Below are 21071 nucleotides of genomic sequence, written 5' to 3'. Positions count from 1 at the left end.
TTGTTATATCAAAAATACCTACATAAGATTAAAGTCCTGGAAAAAATAGAATCCTACTCACTTTTAAGACAAATTCTGTCAATATCCTTGATTTTAACTGATAAGTAATAGAATAGCAACTACAGTTTTCTTCCATTTAGTTTCTTCCTTCCTAGTCATTATGTTGAACTGCGAATTGCAGTGGATTCTAGAATTAAACAGGAAGCTTGAAGTGGAGGTGAAAGCTGATCTTATCAATACATGTTCTGTGTGTGTTATCTGGAGGATCACCCTTTTTCCTGGAACCCTGAGGGTTCCTTTCTAGGGGCTGTGGGCTTAAAGGAGATGTAGACAGTGGTTACAAATGTTATGGCATTAGTCAATATTTATAAAATGTAAATCTGAGGAACAATCTGTGTGTTTTCTCTGTTTTTTGATTTTACATCACAGTGTTTGTCTCTTTTTCTTTACTTCAGAATGAACCAGGACCTATAGGTCTGGAAGGGACTCCCGGAGCTCCTGGGAGAACAGGAATTAAAGTAAGGCTCTGTTAGTTAAAATACTGCATTAATTTTGTTGGTTTCATTCCCTCCCGTAATGTTGTTGATCTTAAAATGACTTGCCTATTCTGTTCTTGGAATCCCTGTCTGAAACTGTTTGCCAGACAAAGGTTCAGGGGATATCTGCAGGATTAGTCTCTTGACTTGAGTCACTTTTATCACACTTCTTTTTGGATTGCAGTTTGTGTGGTACTTAAATTCTTTTGAAAAAAACCCCACAACTAGGCAAGCACAGCCAGCACAATGCACATGTTAGTAATGGCCCTGGCCACAGCTGCACAGAGATTTTCAAGAGTGTAAGCTTTTTAGATTTGCACTTATATGAAAAGTCTCTCTCTACCCAAGTGGACTAGAAAATTCAGGGAACCAGAGTTTAAAATGAATTTTGTTTCACCTATTAAATCTTTAATGTAACTTTCACCCTGTGGATAGTTTGTTAATTCTGTAAGTTGATAAGCTGTTTTGTAAGCACTTAATAAGGCTGGTATCATTTGCATGGTAAACCATGTTGTGTTGTGCAGTTCTTCCTCACAGTTCATTTCATTTACACTTCCTGAAAGAAATTGTAAGTGCTGTGCTAGGACAAAATTGCTATTAAAGAGTGTGGGGAAAAACTTCATATAACCAAAAATTAGAAGTGATTCCAATAAAAATACTATGACAGAGTTCTATGTTCCCTTTTAACTTAAACTTTCAGAATCATAAGCCAAGAATCCACAAGACAAATGCCTGACAAAAGTATCAATCTTTCTGGTGAAAGTGTAAGATATTTGAAATGCTGTATTTATGCATTTCAGGATATGTAGAATATCTCAAAAGTAAACAATCATAATTTGCAGAGGCACAGATTTGAGTGGCTCAGGATGTACACAAAATTTCTTTGGTATGAGATCCCTTAGTCCAGCATTTGCAAATCTGAATAAAGGGTAAGTGCAAAGTGACCTTGAACACAGAAGCTGGGTTTAAGGCAATTTTTTTGCCTGCAACCCTGAGGCTGCTTATCTGATTTTATACATCATAATAAAGTAGATTGAAGGTAATAGCGTTGTTGTATCTTCTTTCAGATTAGTCAGATTCCTTCATATTTGTAGATGAGTCTGTGGGGTTTTTCAACAAGTGTGGTCAAATAGTTATTGTACAAGATGAAGGAAGTTTTTCCATCTCTTTTGAAACTGGGTTGTGAGACTGCAAGCTGGTTTTTTGGAGCCAAGGATTTTACTCCTTTAATACTAGTAATTTCTCATCCTTTAATAGAGGCTGATTGACCTGACACTAGAAATGTTTTTTTGGTTTGGAAATCATATATTGTTTGAAAAAATCTAATTATCTGTACATATTATGAAAGTATTCCTTTCAGTCTGTATTTAGAGAGTTGAAGAGAAACCTTCAATACAATATTTCAGGTTTCCTTTGCAGAACCTTATTTTGAAGAGCACAGTATTCCTTTAACCAAGCATGACTCAAATAAGTATGGGAATAGTTTACTTATTTTTTTTTTATAGGGCCAACCTGGTGATCCAGGACCAAAAGGACAAAGAGGTCCAAATGGTTTGCGTGGAAATCAGGTTTGTACTTCTGTTTTTATCCTTATGCTGCTTATTTTGGCTACTCCAAACATAAAGCTAGAGGCCTGTCCTGGCATGAAAGACATGTAACTCAAAAATAATTTCAGTTTGGTCAATGAAGACCTGATAGTAAGTGTAATCACAGAGAGAATATAGATCTTTGTCTTCAGAATAGTAAGAAAATATAAATTTTAAACTACTTTTTGCTATGAGTCTCCTAATAATTATATTAGAGTTGTTGTGAATGAATATGGATATTAACTACAAGTACAGAATAGAATAGAATAGAATAGAATAGAATAGAATACAATACAATACAATACAATACAATACAATACAATACAATACAATAGCAGGGGTTGGAAGGGACCTTTAGAGATGATCTAGTCCAACCCCCCTGCAGAAGCAGGGTCACCTAGATCAGGTTGCATAGGAACATGTCCAGGTGGGTCTTGAAGACCCCCAAGGAAGGAGACTCCACAACCCCTCTGGGCAGCCTGTGCCAGGGCTCCCTCACCTCAACACTGAAATAGTTTTTCCTTGTGTTTAAATGGAACTTTTTGTGTTCCAGCTTCATCCCATTACCCCTTGTCCTGTTGCTAGATACCATAGAAAAAAGGGATGTTCCAACCTCCTGACACCCACCCTTTAGATATTTATAAATGTTAATAAGATCTCCCCTCAGTCTCCTCTTCTCCAGACTAAACAGCCCCAGTTCCCACAGCCTTTCCTCATAAGGAAGATGTTGCAGTCCCCTGATCATCTTGGTGGCCCTGCGCTGGACTCTCTCCAGCACTTCCCTGTCCCTCTTGAGCTGAGGAGCCCAGAACTGGACACAGGACTCCAGATGAGGCCTCACCAGGGCAGAGTAGAGAGGGAAATAGATATAACTAATTACAATGATATAAATAATATAATAGATATAACAGATGTAACCCCAAACCTTTACTACATTTTACTATAATATTACAATATTTGTGTCAATAGTATTGGGAAGAAATATCATTTGACCTAGTAAATAGAGAATGACCAAGTGGTTTAGGTTTTGAGTCTGAAACTTTCTGTATCTGATCATTTGAAGTACGGTTCTAATTGTGCTGGTTGTAAAGAGATATTAATAAGAGCCTGAACAGTTTTTAGTAGTTCTAAAACATAGTTTCTTTGAGGGATAGATGTTTGAACAATTTGCTTAGAGATACAGTTAAAGACAATGCAGAAGTATTTTCAAGGAAATCAGTGATTGCAGGAGAGGGATTTTTTTGTAGACTTGACTGTTCCCTCTCAGTGTAATACTTTCCTTTGTTAAACTGGGTCAGCTTTGGAGACAATGTCATACATATTCCCTCCATCCCTGTCTTTGCCAGGACCAACTTCTACCTTTATGTTTCCTTTTAAGATCTTTCTGCTCATGCAGAGATTTTACTTCTCTTTGGAGTTCAGTGCCAAAGAGTGCATATGTACACGGTGGAGTAGAAGTCATCTGGCTCCTCCCCAAAATATTGTGATTCCTTACATCAGACTTACAGTGATTCTGTACTCCAAGGCTCTTGAATTCCCATCTGGTCAGTAAAATAAGGTGCAGATAGACACATGAATACTAGAAATGCAAATACTTAAATAAAAATGGTCTGTTTACAGGGAGAAGATGGTGCTTTTGGATATGGCCTACCTGGAGAAAAAGGAGTAAAGGTGAAACTGAAAGAGGAATCATAAGGAAATTGTTATTTTCTCCATTAGTTTAGAAATTAATTGCTACAAGAGGGAGAGGCAGGGGAAGTCCAAAACCAGGAACCATTTATAGCTATTTGAGTTTCATCCCAAAGATACAGGCTAGACCTCTAACCCACGCAATTACTGATTTGATTTCTAATTATCACTCACTATGACTAACACACTATCTGTTCTATATGAGCACATAACTGAGACTAAACAATGATTTGCTAAAATTAATGTGGCTTGCCATGGGTTTTACACCCTTAACTTTACACTTTGAACTCCCCGTTACTAAGAACCATCATCTGTCACGTTGACAAATTGAGTTCATATTGTGATTCTAGAATACATTTCTGATACTGATTGTAGGGTGGAAGAGGCTTCAGTGGATTTTTTGAGAAATCTTGATGCTTTCAGACATGGAATTATATGATATTTTGGCAGAAACACCAGGCAAATCACATAGCAAGTGTCATTCTAGTTTTACACTCTACAGTTGATAAGAGCTGATGCCTGCAAAAGTGTATTTTATACAGAATGTGTCTAAAGGGGATACTAAGCTCCTTTATGCAAGCAACAAGTAATGCTATTCAAAAAGTCATTATCAAGGTCCTGATGAGAACCCAGCTGTGTGGCCATGGCAGTTCCCTTTCTGGCAAAAGCCAGAAACTGTGGCAATTGTTATTGAAATGATGATTCAGGAAGGAGTCAAACTGGAGATGCACATCCCACACATTGACAGAAGCATTATTGGCTTCATCTTGAAGCGGTGGAGAGAGATTTTGAATCCAGCAATCAATAAATGAGCCATGAGCCTGTCCCTTGAATTAAAAAAAGGAAGGATGGTCCTTAAATGTTGCTCATGTGGCACACTGTGTACCTACAAGACAATGTCTCCTGGCCAATACCAAGTGCTTGCTAGAATGTTTTTTGGACAAATACAGTATGTCACATCAGCACCAACAGTACCAGCCTTTCCCCAACTCCAATTTACAAGAAATATACCTCAAGAATTTTCATGTGCTGAGATTGTTCCCCTTTAGCTGCCAGTGTAATGTCAACTTCACTGGGACAAATTAAAACCCTAAGTAGATCTTCACTGGATATAACATACATACAACGTGAGTAGTAATACATATATATACAAAATTACATATTGCTTTCAAATGCCAGTTAAAAAACAACAGTGGGAGGATGCTGAACTTAATTATCTCTGCTCTCTCTGTTACAGGGAAATAAAGGATTTCCTGGAGATTTTGGACAAAAGGTATATGCTGATTTTTTACATCAACAGTTCTTTGGCTTTCCTATGTTATCTTAAATGATGCTGTTCTTTACTGCATTTTGGTTATATGGGTGTAACTCAGATGTAGCTGATAGAACCATTCCAAAAATGGCAGATATTATTACCAATACTTCTTATAAAATGATGATATTTTTTGTAGATAACTTTCCACACATTGAGTGACTTTTCCTGACATTTTATGAAAATAATTAGGATTCAGTTTTGTTAAAGGAAGAGGAGGAGTAAGCTATGTAAGTGGTAAATGAAAGCTGAAAGCTTTCCTCTGCCGTTGTCCCCTCTCCAGCCAGTGAGTACAAAGTAAAAACAGAGTCTATGTTTTGCTGGGAGGAACAACCTGATGCTGGCTGCTATAAAATGAAGACGTGGAAAGGGAAGACCCAAATGAGCCCTAACTTTGAGCCTAAATTGAAATGATTTTTGAGAAACCCACCTATTAGTTGTTTGTCTCTGCTATGGTTTACTCACTGAAGTCACGCTCCATGTGCATTTTTGTCAGCAAGTTTTGAATTTGTTGCACTAGTTCAGTTGTTTAAGTAAAGATAGTGTATGCAGGCAGAGGCTTCTTCTGACCTCCAAGGATCCAGAGGCTGCCACACAAATGGGACTAGCAGTGGGTTTTCCTACTCCTGAAGCTTCAGACCAACTTGCCTATAGACTCAAACTTTAGGAAAACAGCTGCTGCCTTCTCTACAGTGAAAGTAGATGGGCATAGGAAATCTTGCTTTGCTTCATTGTATGACAATGCCAGAATGAATTAATTCAGGCTAACTTTGTGCTGCTAATATATGGACAAAGGAGAAAAAAGGATTTTGAAGAGAAATAAATTGGAAATTTATCAGTAAGAGTCCTTGATCTTTCTTTACTTTCAAATACCTAAATTTTTCATGTCCAACACTCTGTTTACATCATGCTTTATATGACAAGAGTTTCAACAAGGGAACTAAACTAGAAAAATAATTTTCTAAAGATGAGAAGTTAGCAATTTACTGAAGTAAGATAACAAGGTAGCCTCTTGTGTGTTTCTATGTGGTTCTAAACATAACATTAATTTATTCTGGCAGTGTTTGTTTAATAAGCTTACGTTTGATATATGCCAACCATTAATATCCCTGTGGACTGGTTATGAGCTTTAAGTTTCTTGTATTTAAACACCAAGATACATTTAGCTGAGGAAAAAAATCTCTCTTGCACTCTACTGCTTTGCAAAACAGAAGTTGGGTCTTTATGGAAGGTTTTGATAAGACCTGTTTTCCAAATAAGAAATCTGAGAGGATTTCCTTCAGTTAATTTATTAAGTAATACAATTGTGACAACTGAGTGAAATGAATTTATATCCCATGGAAAAAAAAAGCATTGCATCTTATTTATTTATTTATTCAGTTCCAACTTATGGAAAATCAGGCTTTCCAGAAAAAGATTGAGCCTTTTTTTTCCAAGCTGAATGTGAAGTATAGAGCCTCAACCAGTTCTTAAACCAATGAATTCACTGCGAGGGTGAGGGAGCCCTAGCACAGGCTGCCCAGAGAGGTTGTGGAGTCTCCTTCTCTGGAGGGTTTCAAAACCTGTCTGGACATGTTCCTATGTGACCCGAACTAGGTGGACCTGCTTTAGTAGGGGAGTTGCACTAGGTAGTCTCTAAAGGTCCTTTTCAAACCTTGCCATTCTGTGATTCTATGTGATTCTGTGAAATGCTGGATGGTTAGATTGTATAAATAGGACTAAACTGTGAAATTGGTATTATACATTAGGCTTAAGCTAATAAGGCTGCTTAACATCTACACTCTCTTTGGATGTGAAGCTGAGGCCACTGCAAAAGCAGAGTCATTCTACTGAACATCATGGCTTAGAGAGAATGTTGGAAAGTTGAATGCCAAATCTCTGACCCAAACCACCCTGGTAAATGGCCATTTGTTTCTGGAGTAAAGAAGAAGAATGAGTGTCTCATGTTCTGACAGTTTACTGACTTATATAAATACCCCCAGAAAACCAGAGAGAGTTCTTGATATCACCAGACATTTTCAATGTTCTGTGCACAGAAATTCCTGTTAATACTTTTTCCAGTATTTTTACTTACACAGTATTTAGGGAGAGATTGGAAGTTTTGTTAAATAAATTGAACTGCCAGCTCTTCACCGTTCTCATGGGAAATCAGTGTGTGCTTAAGTAAACAAGTACATAAATCACATTTTGGAAGCAGCACATTTTGGAAGCAGGAGAGAATATACCATACCCAACAGTATGGGTTTTGCAGGGTAGAAGTGCTTTAATTTGGCTGAAACAAGACAATACATGTCTGGTTTTTTTTCTTATGAAAATGCATTAAAGTAACATAGAATCATAGAATGGTGAGGGTTGGAAGGGACCTTTAGAGACCATCTAGTCCAACCCCCCATCTGCATATCATTTTCCTTTTCCCTAATAAAGTCATTGGCAGGTCATTTTGTAGTTCTGCTTTGGATTTTTTACACAAATCCATGACTAATCTTTTGGGAGTAATCTTCCCTATCTCTATGTTTCAGTGGAAAAACGATGTCATAATTTCTTGAGAAGTTTGCGGTATCAGAAGATCTTGTTTTCATATTGTAATTTTGTTATTTTTCCCATTAACTAGGGTGATGCTGGGGACAGGGGAATTCCAGGGGAACGTGGACTAAAGGGATACAGAGGCAGAATGGCAAGTACCTTATCATTGTTGTTCTTTAATGAATATTTTTAGTAGGCTCCTCATTTATGTGCTGATTGCACACCCGTATTGAATTTTAGATACATCTGTCATTTTCAAAGGCTGCTAGTGCTGGCCATGCTTTGTCCCTGCATGAGTCATACTAGACAGAAGCAATGATCATTTCTGCATATCCTACCTCCTGTTTCAATTTACTTTCTTTTTTCTACCTTTTAGATAAAAACCTGCTATAGAAGAAATCTACTGGTTTAAGAGTGGTGGGATGATCCCATTTATTCTCCATTAACTTCTTTGTCCTGATTTTTCTGGCTTCTTGTATGTTTCTTTCTCTTATTTTTTTCCCCCACAATCTTTTCTACAGCTAAATATTTGCTTCAGATCTCCTGTGTCAGGGAGCAATGAGAACTGGCTTCTCCATACAGAAAGGGGATCTGGTAGCTGTGGGTAGTAACAAACCAGGAAGAGTTCAGTCACGTTAAAATTGTTTTGCTCAGCACTCCTTTTCCAAAAAGATCAGAAATTAAACGAGGTTCTTGCTGCCAAATCAAAGATATGCATATGTTAATTTTAATTTTGAGATTGTATTTCTAAATGGGCTTTGAATGTATTGGATGAATAACACACAGAACAAAAATGAGCTGAACTACTAGAAGAAAAAGGATGCTTTGACGCTATCCACGTTGTTTATCTCTTAACAATTTATGATGCTCTTGTCACCTACGTTGAAGTCAGTGGAACTTAAACATGGAGCAAATAAAGGAAGAAGGAAGGAAATCTGTTAGTTTCCAGTAGAAAATGTAAATTTTATGTCACTTGTGTATGTTCTTTGAATATCACATATGTAATATGCCACTACTCCTAGGGAATTCCAGGACCTGCTGGTCTGAAAGGCAGTCCAGGAGACAGAGGATCTCCAGGACACAGGGTAAGACCTAGGCTACATATATTTTACTAGTACTAGAAAATACATTTGTTCTTTTTAATTTTGAAGGGAAGTTAAGGAGTGAATCAAAACATCTTCTTCCTGTTACAGCGGTCTGGACTGGTAATATGTGCAATGTTCTGATGGTTCTAATGATTGATGCATTGTGCATATATTGTAGTTGTCATGATTGTGTTACATTCTGAACTTTGATGTTTTATTAAATAAAAGAGATGGTGAATTCATCTGCATATAAGCACAAATCAGGTATTTCTGAATGCAGGTGACTAATTGTATACCTATAAATGTAATTTTGGTAAGTCACCATCTAAATGCCTAACATGTGCACGTTTGAAAAGTGCACCTGACTCATGCTTTGAGCATCTCCTCTAAACTAAAGCCAAGGACAATGCCCGCTGTACTGTTCGGCTGTCAGTGTGGAGTTACAAGTTTCTCACAAAGCCTTTAGAGGTACCATTGTGGATGTTTGCTGATGTGTATCTTAAGTCTCAAATGAGAAAGGCTCTCTTTAGAAATATTTATTTCCTCTTTCACTTTCAGCTTTGAAATTCAACGTGGTATAAAAGAGAGGTTTGGTTTGTTTTTGTGCCATTAGTTGTTATCACTACTAAGAGATCTGCAGCTCATGTCAAGCTGATGGTGTCCCTGTACGTCTTTGTCAGATACAAGATGATATACTATGAATTTCTTATAGCTTTGAAATAGGATCATAACTGAAATTAATTGCATCAGTCAAGTACAAAAATGCCTCAAAGTACTAGAAATCTTGTCCTTGCAAGTAAAAATACTGATCTTTTCTCACACTTACTGAAGTAAAAATGTACCCATAGTGGAAACCTTCAGTTCTACTGTAGACTGTCAATATCCCCAAATCATGCTAAACGTTAAATTAAACAGATAAAAATGTGTAACACAGTCAGCCCTTGGCTTTGTTTGTTGAGGTTTGGGGTTTTTTTTCCCCGTGATTAGTGAAATAGCTGAGTAATTAGGTGAGATGAAGATGGCATTAATGAAACATTTTTCCTTTTCTTGTTTCTTTAGGGTGGAAAAGGACTGAATGGACAAGCCTCATTTTCTGTATGTATCTCTAGCACACTCCACGTTATAAATTTCAAATGCACCATCTCCTTGGGTAGTCATGTGCTCATGTATGTCTTTTGTTCTTGCCCACAGCCATGTGAACTCATTGACTATGTCCGCAAACACAGCCGTAAGTGTTCAGTCTTGTTCTGATATCGTAAACCCCAGTTTCACCACTTGCTTTCTTCCCTGTCTTATCAATATCATATAAGTTTTGTGTTCAGTGAGCCTGTGAATTTATGGTCTTAGCAGGTAGATACTTGAGAAATGATGTTAGGACTCAGAATGCAAAAACATTTTTCTTTGGTTGTTTTGAGTAATTTCTATTGCCAAAGTTACTATGATATCATTTCTTAGAAATGTTAAGTGTCCAGTGGTTCCAGTTGCCATGAGGTAAGTTTGCATTACTTTTTTCTAGTCTATGTATCCTAATTTCTTAGAAAGAGACTATGCCAAATAGTGGGAGCTCTGCAGATAATGGTATATTTATATCTGAAAACTCTGGTAGAAACCCCTCAATGAAAATGTTTGGTCTAGAGCAGGGCAAAGAATTGCTTGTCATTTTAGTCCAACAAAATCAAGGGTAGTTGTGCAATTTCCACTACTCTCACAGCAGTGGAAGACAATAATGCATGTATTGTATATTACTGAAAATCTTAAACCCTGTAGCACCAGGGGAACTTAATTCCATGTGTATTCCACCAGTGATTGAAACTTTTGTATTTAAAACTGCAATTTTTTTTACAATTAAATTTTCTTTTTGTCTTTTGATTTTTTTAGCTTGCTGGGATGGTGAGTACTGCTTACTCCTATGTTACTGTTACTAGACAGGCAGAATGCTGTTACTCAATTGTCAAATGGACCTAGCAGAGATATCATAGTCTGTGAACTACTTTGCCTTTGCAGTATTAAACCCCACTCAACCAAACTTTCTGAGCTGTGTGTTCCCTTCACAGGAGTTAAATTCTAGGTGAGAGTTGAGTTTTTACTGAACTGGAGCTTTAGTTTGTTAATCTATGTGTAGGATGGAGTAAACCTCCTTTTAACTTAGCTATCTAAAATGCAAGTGTTTAGTCACCAGTGTTTCCTCTGCAGTTTGTCTCTCTCTACTAGTGACTCAGTGAGACTAAATACGTTAATACTCATAGCAGTGGTAAGTGTTCTTAATTAAAACTAACAGATATTATTTGGCCATCACTAGCTCAGGTTCAAATATCACATCTCTGTGATTAGCTATACTGAACCTAAGCAAACTGAGACTTCATAGTCTCTCTGCACTCTGAGGTATGCACATCGTAACACAGACATTTCACCTACTACTCATCTGTGCTCTTGCCATCTAGATAGGTTCTACCGTTCTGCAGGTGGAGCAGTGTGGCAGAGAAGTGCTAAGCCTAGGAAATCTGTGGAGAGCAGAGTTAGAAGTCTACTGAGCCATCTAGCACATCTGCTTCCCTCTTCCTTCAAAAAGAAATGTTCCTTACTGGTCTTGCTTATAAAGTTTTCTTTTTTACCTTTCCAACATTATCCTCTCCCCTTCCCCTGCTGTTTCATAAAACTTCTCAAATGCTCAGATTTGCTTACTTGCGATAAATTTCTCCTGGATGTGCTTCACCGTTATGTGTTTCAAAATCAAGGCATACTCTTTTTGTTTAATGCCAATAGTGGTTAAGAGAATAACCACTTGTTGTATGACCCTCATTTCCATTCCCTGAAGAGCAGATCTAATAGTAGCAGTTGAGGATTATCCCCTCAATAACACGGTACCCAGCATATTTGTCTGTGTTTAATACTTAGTGCATATGTTGGTGTGTATTTGAGTGGTACAGTGTGTTGTGAACTATTCATGTGAAGCTAGGTGGAAGAAGCTGATTTGAAAGAGAGCATTTAAAACTCAATGCAGTTCCTTCATATCTTTTATATGTCACAAGATTTCTGTTTGCAATAAGGGTTCACAGGCCTTCTTAATGCCTTGTATTGTTTTGTTTCACCAGTATTTAACCCTGTTGGTAAGAGTATTGCCAATACCAAATACCATTAATTCCTCCTTTGTAATTTTGTCCTATTATCTATGTGATGGTATCCAGTTCCTGAGCATATTCTTTTTTGTTGTTTCTTTCTACTTGTCTCTGAGAGATATAGCTAGCATTATCCTTCCCTGACCCTTCATAATTCTAATTATCTTGCAACTTCATCACTGCAGTTTTCTTGCTGGTCTCTTCTCTGGCCTTCTTTTCTGTTCTTAAGTTCTCTCCCATCAGTTCTGCTACTGCTTTACACTGGATTGTCAAATAATTTTATCTCACATATCAATTTAAAGTTTTCTCTTTATTTGTTCCCCTTTCAATACTACACTCCTTTGTTTTACTGTGTTGTTGAAGGGTTTTTTTCTTCCTAACTATCCTCTTTCCATTATGTCTCAATGTCTGTCAGTACTTGCTGTGTTCCATGCCCGAATGTTTCTGATATCAGTTATGTATAGGAAATGATAATGGAATTTTTGTCCTACACTGAATTTGGCTGGAATGGTGGGTAGGTAATTTCCTCCCTTCATGAGTGCAAGATAAATGATCTTATTATTACTGCAGTTATGTTATCTGCTAGAGCCTATGGCTTTTAAATTACATTCTCTTCCTGTTGTAGCAGATTATTTTCTTCAACACAACTTCTGCTTTTCAATATAATATCATATCTGGAGTAATTGCAGGATGAAATGTGTTTTACTCCAGAAATGTGACATGCATTGTCAAACCTTCACAGTGCTTCTAAGAATAATGTGGTAATAATAGCATTAAATTAGTATCTGAGATGCATGGCAGTACCTGAGTTAGTGTAAGCCCACACTGTGCCCAAGAGGATCTTTAAAGGGGACTACTGTGCTGGAAATACAGGATACTTCTATGCAACCCAGTGCAGACTGTTGCAAGCTCACTCTGTTGTCAGTAGTGTGTGTTCTGCCCCTGCAGACACATCCAGCAAGTGGGACAAACAGTGCAGCAGGCCCACAACTCATTGGTTTATAGTACAGGTGAATGCAGAGCCATTGGAGTTCTGACAAAACCCAAGATCATTTCTACTCCTGGCCCACTTGTGGTCCTGCTTGACCTGATGCTGAAAAAAACACTTCTACTCTCTGTGCTGCAGCTTCTCCATCTGTAAAATAGTGCTAATCAATACCTTTACAATATCTTTGTAAAACCTATTGGTAAGAATGAGCAATTTGTACTCTTCTACACCTCACTTCAGTAGAAGTTGCTTAGATTTTTGTATGAATCCCTCTTTTTCTTTGTGCATGTGTCAAGTGCAGGATGTAGTTTAGCATTTTATCATTTTATGTGTAGTTTTTATGTGCATTAGTCTCTCTGTCTGATATGCAAGGGAGTAAAATAATTTGGTGTATTTTGTTTCCTAGGAAAACCAAAATGCCCACTATATCCAACTGAACTGGTGTTTGCCTTGGACACCTCCAGGACACTCACTCCCGAGATATTTGAACTAATGAGAGAGATTATAATAGCAATTGTGAGTGATGCCAGAATCAGAGACAGCAACTGCCCAGTAGGAGCCAGAGTCGCTGTTGTTTCCTACAACTCAGTTACTCACCATCTGATCCACTTCTCAGAGTTTCACAACAAGAATAAGCTACTCGATGCACTAAAAAACATTTCTTATGAGTCATCCTCCAGTGAACGGGATACTGGAGGTGCAATGAGATTCATTGCCAAAAATGTTTTCAAGAGAACTCTACAAGGTCCTAATGTGAGAAAAATAGCTGTGGTTTTCAGCCATGGAGCAGCCACAGATGCATCCTCTGTTAAACAAGCTGTCCTGGAGCTGAGCGCAGTAGAAGTCATTCCAGTAGTTATTGCTTTTGAAAACACACCCCATATCTCCCAAGCTTTCACGGTAAGAAATTTACTAAGCTTTTTCTCTTTATACTCATTAATGTTATCTTAAAACAAGCAACTTTGAATGTATTAGGTCAGGTTTATCTCATGTGTAATGCTTTTGAGCATAGTGATTCCCTGTACCAAACTTTGATCCAAATTTGGCATAGAGGTAGCTAACGAAAGGTGTGGCAATGCTGGAAATTTATAAGAGCACCTTAGCAGAACATGATAAAGATAATGTGTGCAGACCAGGAAATACATGAGTAACTTTATAGAGGAAGATTTCATGGTCAATAACTTTCTGATTACAGCATCTTTTAGAGTTCTAAGGCTTTGGGACTCTTCCCATCTTCTTATAAGCCCACGAAGCAGATCATGAAGCCCATCATGGTTCTCAGCTCTATAGACAGTTCACTTAAAAATAGTAAAAACTCACAGAATATATTTAGTAGTAAAACCTGCAATGTACAGCCTTGTACATTGGCCAGGTGCAAATTCCTTGTTTTACCTCTTGGCAAAGAAGCTACCAAAAGGGAGTGGAATAATGGAAAATGCTTAGAACACATAATTAATTACTAAGAGGTTAAAAACTCTCTTATTTTTCCTACTAGCATTTCTAGAGCTTTAATGTGTATGAAATATATGTAGCAATGAACAGAAATTAAAAAATCAAAGTGCTAAAATATTGAATTCTAGGTAAAACACTACTAATTTTTGGTATTGCCAAGTTTGCATGCTGAGTTTTTTCAAGAACTAACCACAGGAACAGTTCAGATAGCAAGGACTATCTGTGGTTTTGCTGTTGTCTGGACTTCAGGAGTCAACTCTTATGAGGATAAAAATGCAGTGTTTTAGCACAGGAGGTTTCCAAAGAAGACAGTTCTTCTAGTACACTTGGACTATGCTCTGTCTCCTGCTTGTGACTCTGTTACTAGATATAAATTATCTTCATCAAGGTGATAAATATAGCATTAGTAAAGGACATCCACTTTCACTGCCAAGGATACTAGACATTCTCAAACAAATTTCTCAGATTAAAAGTCAAGCTTTGTTTTCTAGGCTAGTGTATCTTTAGAGCTTTTCTAGAGGTTCCTTTTCATCATCTCTTTGGAATGCTCTTTCTAGAAATAAGTGCAATATGAGATTAAATGAGTGTGGTCATCTCTCCCAAGGTCTGTATGTTGTGATGACACCAAGCTCAGTGCTGTGGTTGACACTCTAGTGGGAAGGGATGCCATCCAGATAGACCTTGACAGCCGTGAGAGGTGGACTTGTGTGAACCTGATGCAGTTCAACAGGATCAAGTGCAAGGTCCTGCACATGAGTCAGGGCAATCCCAAACAGAAATACAGGCTGAGTGATGAGTGCACTGAGAGAAGCCCTGTGGAGAAGGACCTGGGGTTATTGGTTGGCAAGAAGCTCAACATGACCTGACAATGTGTGGTTGCAGCCCAGAAAGCCAACTGTACCCTGGGCTATATCACAAGATGCATGATCAGCAGATGGAGGGAAGTGATACTTCTCCTCTATTCCGCTCTTGTGAAACCCCCACCTACAGGACTGTGTCCTGCTCTGGAACCTTTAGCATGGACATAGACCTGTTGGAGTGAGTCCACAGGAGGGACAAAGAGATGATTGATCTGAGGGCTGGAGCACCTCTCCTATGAAGACAGACTGAGAAAGTCAGAGTTGTTCAACCTGGAGAAGAGAAGGCTCTGATGAGACCTTCCAGTACCTAAAAGGGACCTACAATAAAGCTGGAGAGGGACTTGTTACAAGGGCATGTAGTGATAGTATAAAGGGTAATGGCTGTAAACTGAAAGAGGGGAGATTTAGAGTAGATGCAAGGAAGTTCTTTAGTGTGAGGGTGGTGAGGCATTGGAATAGGTTGCCCAGAGAGGTTTGCACTAGAAAACTTATCTCATTTAAGGGCTTGATTAGGTACAAGTCTATGTTGATTACCACAACTGGGATATGTGCAGTGTCTGCAGTGCATCCCTCTGCCCCCCACCAATGGGTCATCTGGGCCATGTTTATGGAGTAAATTTATACTTCATCAACAGCAAGAAGTCATAGAGAACTTACAGTACTCTCCTACTGTCTTTATTTTTTGCTTCTAGATGGATGATTCTGGATTGTTTCAGGTGTTAAATGTTCGTGGGGGACAGTATAATGACACATTACAAAGATTTCGACTCTGTACTTTGTGCTATGGTAAGACCAATACAGTATTTTGAAGTATCATTAAAGGACAAATAGAGTATTATGTAGAGCTGCATAGTGAAGAGTGGTAAGGTAAGCAGAAGGCAGGAGGCATTCCTCAGGCCTTACCTGACCCTAGCAAAACTATTTGGCCTTGTTTCTCATTGATGTATTGAATTCCTAAGTAGAATCCATTTCCAGTAAACATTATTTATTGGTAACCTATTGTCTGCCTTGTCATGGCAACCTTCTACATAGGATCAACCCATGCATTTCTTTACAGGTATTTAAATCCTTGTGTGGCCAGAATGTCTGGCTGAAAAGTATATACTTTCTTGTTGTATCCTACAATCAGTGTTAATCAAATGTAACAGAGCAAGACTGGCTGGCTAGATGAGGGAAGAGCAGTGGATGTCATCTACCTTGACTTCAGCAAGGCTTTTGACACTGTCTTCCATAACATCCTCACCAGAAAGCTCAGACAGTGTGGCTTGGGTGAGTGGACAGTGAAGTGGATCGAGAGCTGGCTGCATGACAGAGCCCAGAGGGTGGTGATCAATGGCACAGAATCGAGTTGGAGGCCTGTGGCCAGTGGAGTTCCACAGGGATCGGTTCTGGGGCCAGTCTTGTTCAACATCTTCATCAGCGACCTGGATGAGGGGACAGAGTGTACCCTCAGCAAGTTCCCTGATGACACCAAACTGGGAGGACTGGCTGATTCCCCAGAGGCTGTGCTGCCATTCAGCAGGATCTCAGCTGGTTTGAGAGTTGGGCAGAGAGGAACCTCATGAGGTTCAACAAGGACAAGTGCAGAGTCCTGCATCTGGGAAGGAACAACCCCATACACCAGTATAGGCGGGGGATCAAACTGATGAAGAGAAGCTCTGCAGAGAGAGACCTGGGAGTCCTGATTGATAATAAACGTGCTATGAGCCAGCAATGTGCCCTGGTGGCCAAGAAGGCCAGTGGCATCCTGGGGTGCATCAAGAAGAGTGTGGCCAGCAGGTCAAGGGAGGTTCTTCTCCCCCTCTATTCTGCCCTGGTGAGGCCTCATCTGGAGTCCTGTGTCCAGTTCCATGCTTTCCAGCTCAAGAGGGACAGGGAACGGCTGGAGAGAGTCCAGCACAGGGCCACCAAGATGATCAGGGGACTGGAGAATTTTCCTTTTGAGGAAAGGCTGCAGGAACTGGGGCTGTTTAGAGAAGAGACTGAGGGAGGACCTCATTAATACTTAAAAGTATTTAAAAAGTGTTTGTCAAGAGGATGGGACAACACTTTTTTCTGCAGTGTCCAGTGACAGGACAAGGGGTAACAGACAAAAGCTGGAACACAAAAAGTTCCATTTAAACACAGGGAAAAACTTCTTTCTTGTCAGGGTGAGGAAGCCCTGGCACAGGCTGCCCAGGGAGAATGTGGAGACGTTCTCTGGAGGTTGTGTTCCTGAGTGATCTGGTCTAGGTGGGACCTGCTTGAGCAGGTAGATCGCACTGGATGATCTCTAGAGATCTCTTCCAGTCCCTGCCATTCTGTGAAGTCTATTAGTGACCTTCACTTAAAACCTTTAAAAACTTCAGCTTTAAAATAAAAAAGGTTAAAAACCTTTAAGAAACTGTAGCAGTGATAATCAATGCTTTCTTCTGGGAAGTCCCAGACCTCAATCTACTTGTGTGTGTTGTAGGCCTTGAGTTGGATTTATTTTTCATAGAAAGTAGTTTAAAAGATTAGCAAATGTTTTAAAAGTGTTGACTGCAGTAATTTTGCAATTTTTAGAATATTGATGAACTTTGAGTCCAGACCAGAGTCCTCAACAATTTAGTGAAGATCACCAATATCACAAAGACTCTTTTCTTTCTGTTGTGAACAGTGACCCTTTTTTTTTCTGCAATACTGGGAAAAAAATGTAATTCTGAAAATGCAATTTTCTCTCTTGACCCAAAGTGCTTTTCCAAAAAGCTTTGATTTCTCCTCTTATTGCCACAATATTTTATTTTTTAGAAAAGCTTCCAGCAGGTGTATTAGTTGGCAATAAACCTTCTATTTAAACAGCCACAGAAATGCATTCTAACAGGTTGCCCAAACGAGAGTTGCTACAGTTGATGTGTATAGTGATCCCTGCCATAATAAAAAAGTCAAATACCTTTCCAAATACACACTGAAGCAAACAAGAGGATTGTAATGGCAAGTAAGGACCTGATATTGCATTTTTTATCAGTCTTGCTTTCTTTTTTAATTTGTCTGAATATAAACAATTATAATGGAATTAAATCCATTCCTGTGATCTTTTTTCTTTACTTCAAAGGGAAACAGAGTACCAACTGTTCTGCAGAACCTGGTGCATAATTATGTGTTTTGAGCCAGCCTTTATTTCTCTAATGTGCATTGAGGCCTTCCTAGTGGGTTTGGGGTTTATCCCTTTATTTTCCCTGACATTTTAGATCTGTGATCATATTCATTGTTACATATTTGCTTTGTGTAAAAAAGAAGCTAATTAATTTCACACTGTTTTGCAGACAAATGTAACCCAGATGCTTTTTGTGGGCAGCCCAGGCCACGATTACCAAGGGCATATGTTGATGCAGCATTTATTCTGGACAGCTCGCAGGAAATGAGCGGTGCTGAATTTGAGCGAGTCAAAGACTTAATGAGCAAAGCCATCGCTGCATTCAACATTTCCTCGGATCCAAAAACATCTGTTGCAGGGGATAGAATAGCTGTGGTGAGCCATGCACTATCAGATTTCAAAGCAGGCACAGGGAAGAGGCCAGTAAAGAAAGAATTTGACTTTGTTACCTACGGCAGTACAGACGGAATGAGGAGGTATGTTAAAGAATCTCTCCAGCAGCTGAATGGGGAGGCTGCTGTCGGCTACGCCATACAATGGACAATTGCTAACATTTTCTCAGGGGTTCCCAATCCAAGACCACTCAAAGTTATCATCATCATATCTGCTGGAAAAACGAGTCAATGGGACAAAGGAACATTGAATAAAGTTTCCCTGCAAGCTAAGTGCCAAGGCTATGCCCTGCTTGCGATTTCGCTAGGAAAGTCCTATGACAGAAATGAACTGGAAAAGCTCGTGAGCCCTCCTCTGGAACACCATTTGATTCAGCTTGGCAGAATTCACAAGCCTGAGCTCGACTATGTAATGAGGTTTCTGAAGCCATTCATAAATTTCCTCAGGAGTAAGTTACCACATCGTAGGTCTGGGATGGGCTTGGTTGGTTTGTTGTGGTTTCCCTGTGAATTGTCAGTATTCTGCAAAAACACGGGATGGAAGATTGGGCATACTCAAGGATGTGCATTGCTGGGTGGGTTATATTCATTCTCCCCTCACAGAGGTCTTCAGCCTCATTCTTTAGGTAAAATCAGAGATTAGATCCTAATCCTATATTAATTCCATGATTCCTTATCTTGATGACTGACATCTTATAGGACCTGGTGTTTGCCATCAGTTTCACAAATTGTTTAGCCAGGAACAACTGATGGGATGGATGTGGCTTTGATGTTGAAAAAAGCTCTGCTAAAATTGCCATTTCCATGGAGCACTGTTGCTTTTTTCTTTTTTTTTTTGCCTAGAAACATCCTTGATTTTGAGAAATAAACATTTGATTCTAAAAATGTTCTTTTCAAAAGCATAAACATTACCAGCTTTCTCATGCAGGGTGCCCTCACCAACAGAGAGTTAAGGTTGTAAGGAGTTAAAGTGTAACTTTAGATTCTAATGTCACTGAGTGCTATGGCTTCTAATAGGATACAAAATCCTCAATGTAGTTTTTTGAGTGACTTTGTCCTGGTTGTCTGTTGTGTATTCAGGAAGGAAAAGATATAGCTAGAGTGGAAAATCAGCCAGAATGCAAATGTGAACTAAGTTCAGAATTCATTTCATAATGCACATGTAGAAATCCTGCTGCACTGCTGGGAGTAGAGAAAAAAAGCTGACTGTGGGGCTAAATACTTTATATTGGTGTAAAATATTGACAAGTGCTCTGCTTCCATTAAAGATTAGCTGACCATCAGTGGGATCTAGGCACTTCTGCCTCAGCACTCAGCTTTGGAAGCCCAAGACCCAATTTTTTTGCTACTGTAAAAATGTAAAATCTGTCTGTCAAATGAAAATGAGAGCAGTCTAATAATTGCCTGTATTCTCTACAAAGTCTCTTAAATTGTGACTACAGACCACATAAAAAGACATTGGATGTTATGTTAACCCTGGGCTTTGTGTCTCTTAGCTAAAAAGTTAGAAGAGCTTACTATGGAAAGAAGTGAAAACATAATCCTTGCATTCATCTAAACTTAAGATGATTTAATTCCTTCGTTTTTTCATTCAAGTTAATTCACTTTTTTTATTGATGGATGCAGAATCAGACCACCGTAGCATTCATCTCTCTCTATATAGTGTTTGTGATATGTGTATAAAATTAATGCAGCTATTCCTGGATAAAATGCAAAGTTTGCCAAAATCTTCTAAATCCCACAAAACCAATGAATTCAGGGGTGCTGGACTAGATGACCTTTAAAGGTCCCTTCCAACCCAAACTATTCTGTGATTCTATAATTTGTTACTGTATTCTGAACAGGTGAGGACAACTACCCACCAGAAGTGCTCAAGGAAAAGTGTAGCAGACTCCGCTTTCAGGGCTGAAGACCCATGTAAGTCATTGCATAGCTACTTGAATACAGGGGGTTAATGATAAATAACTTTCAGAACACTCTCCTTATGGTGTGTCTTCAACAAGTTTTTTGTTTGATTGCTTAAAAGTCTTCTTGATAAAGCAAAGGTAAAGAGTGGAGCTGCACTGTAATAAACACATGAGAAGTTAACAGTATACCCTGTTATGTTTTAATATAAGTCTAAAATTTTTGGATGAAATTAATGGTATCCCTTGTAATATTTTTGTTTTAAACACATCTTTATAGACACAAAAACACAACACACCCTTATAAAAATTTCCAGGTACAATAATACAGTTTAATATTAAAATGCTACTTTTATATTAAGTGAAGGCTTAAAAATAACAAGAAAAGAGAAGTCAAAACTGAGGAAATTAGTCACTGATCACAGCCAGCTTTGTGATTCCTTCTGCCAAAGGTCTTGATTGGTTCTGAAACTGAGTGAAAGTGCAAAGGGCTCACTTTCAATGCAGAGATTC

The 21071-nt window shown here is 38.6% G+C and overlaps 1 protein-coding gene across 1 annotated transcript in view; it reads left to right on the top strand.

Annotated features, from left to right (window-relative positions):
* The window catches only part of COL6A6 (collagen type VI alpha 6 chain), a 62643-nt gene extending 42080 nt beyond the window's left edge, over positions 1–20563 (top strand). Inside the window, exons 20-31 of the mRNA XM_061996912.1 lie at positions 456–518; positions 2042–2104; positions 3743–3793; positions 5049–5084; positions 7735–7797; positions 8669–8731; positions 9923–9959; positions 10079–10089; positions 13241–13735; positions 15840–15933; positions 18432–19103; positions 20499–20563. Coding sequence (XP_061852896.1) covers positions 456–518; positions 2042–2104; positions 3743–3793; positions 5049–5084; positions 7735–7797; positions 8669–8731; positions 9923–9959; positions 10079–10089; positions 13241–13735; positions 15840–15933; positions 18432–19103; positions 20499–20563 — 1713 coding nt within the window. The remainder of the gene's footprint in view (positions 1–455; positions 519–2041; positions 2105–3742; positions 3794–5048; positions 5085–7734; positions 7798–8668; positions 8732–9922; positions 9960–10078; positions 10090–13240; positions 13736–15839; positions 15934–18431; positions 19104–20498) is intronic.
* The last annotated feature ends 508 nt before the right edge of the window (positions 20564–21071 follow it).

This window comes from Colius striatus, chromosome 5, assembly GCF_028858725.1.
Source record: "Colius striatus isolate bColStr4 chromosome 5, bColStr4.1.hap1, whole genome shotgun sequence".
Lineage (NCBI taxonomy): Eukaryota > Metazoa > Chordata > Aves > Coliiformes > Coliidae > Colius > Colius striatus.
This window is presented reverse-complemented; position numbering and strand designations above follow the sequence as displayed.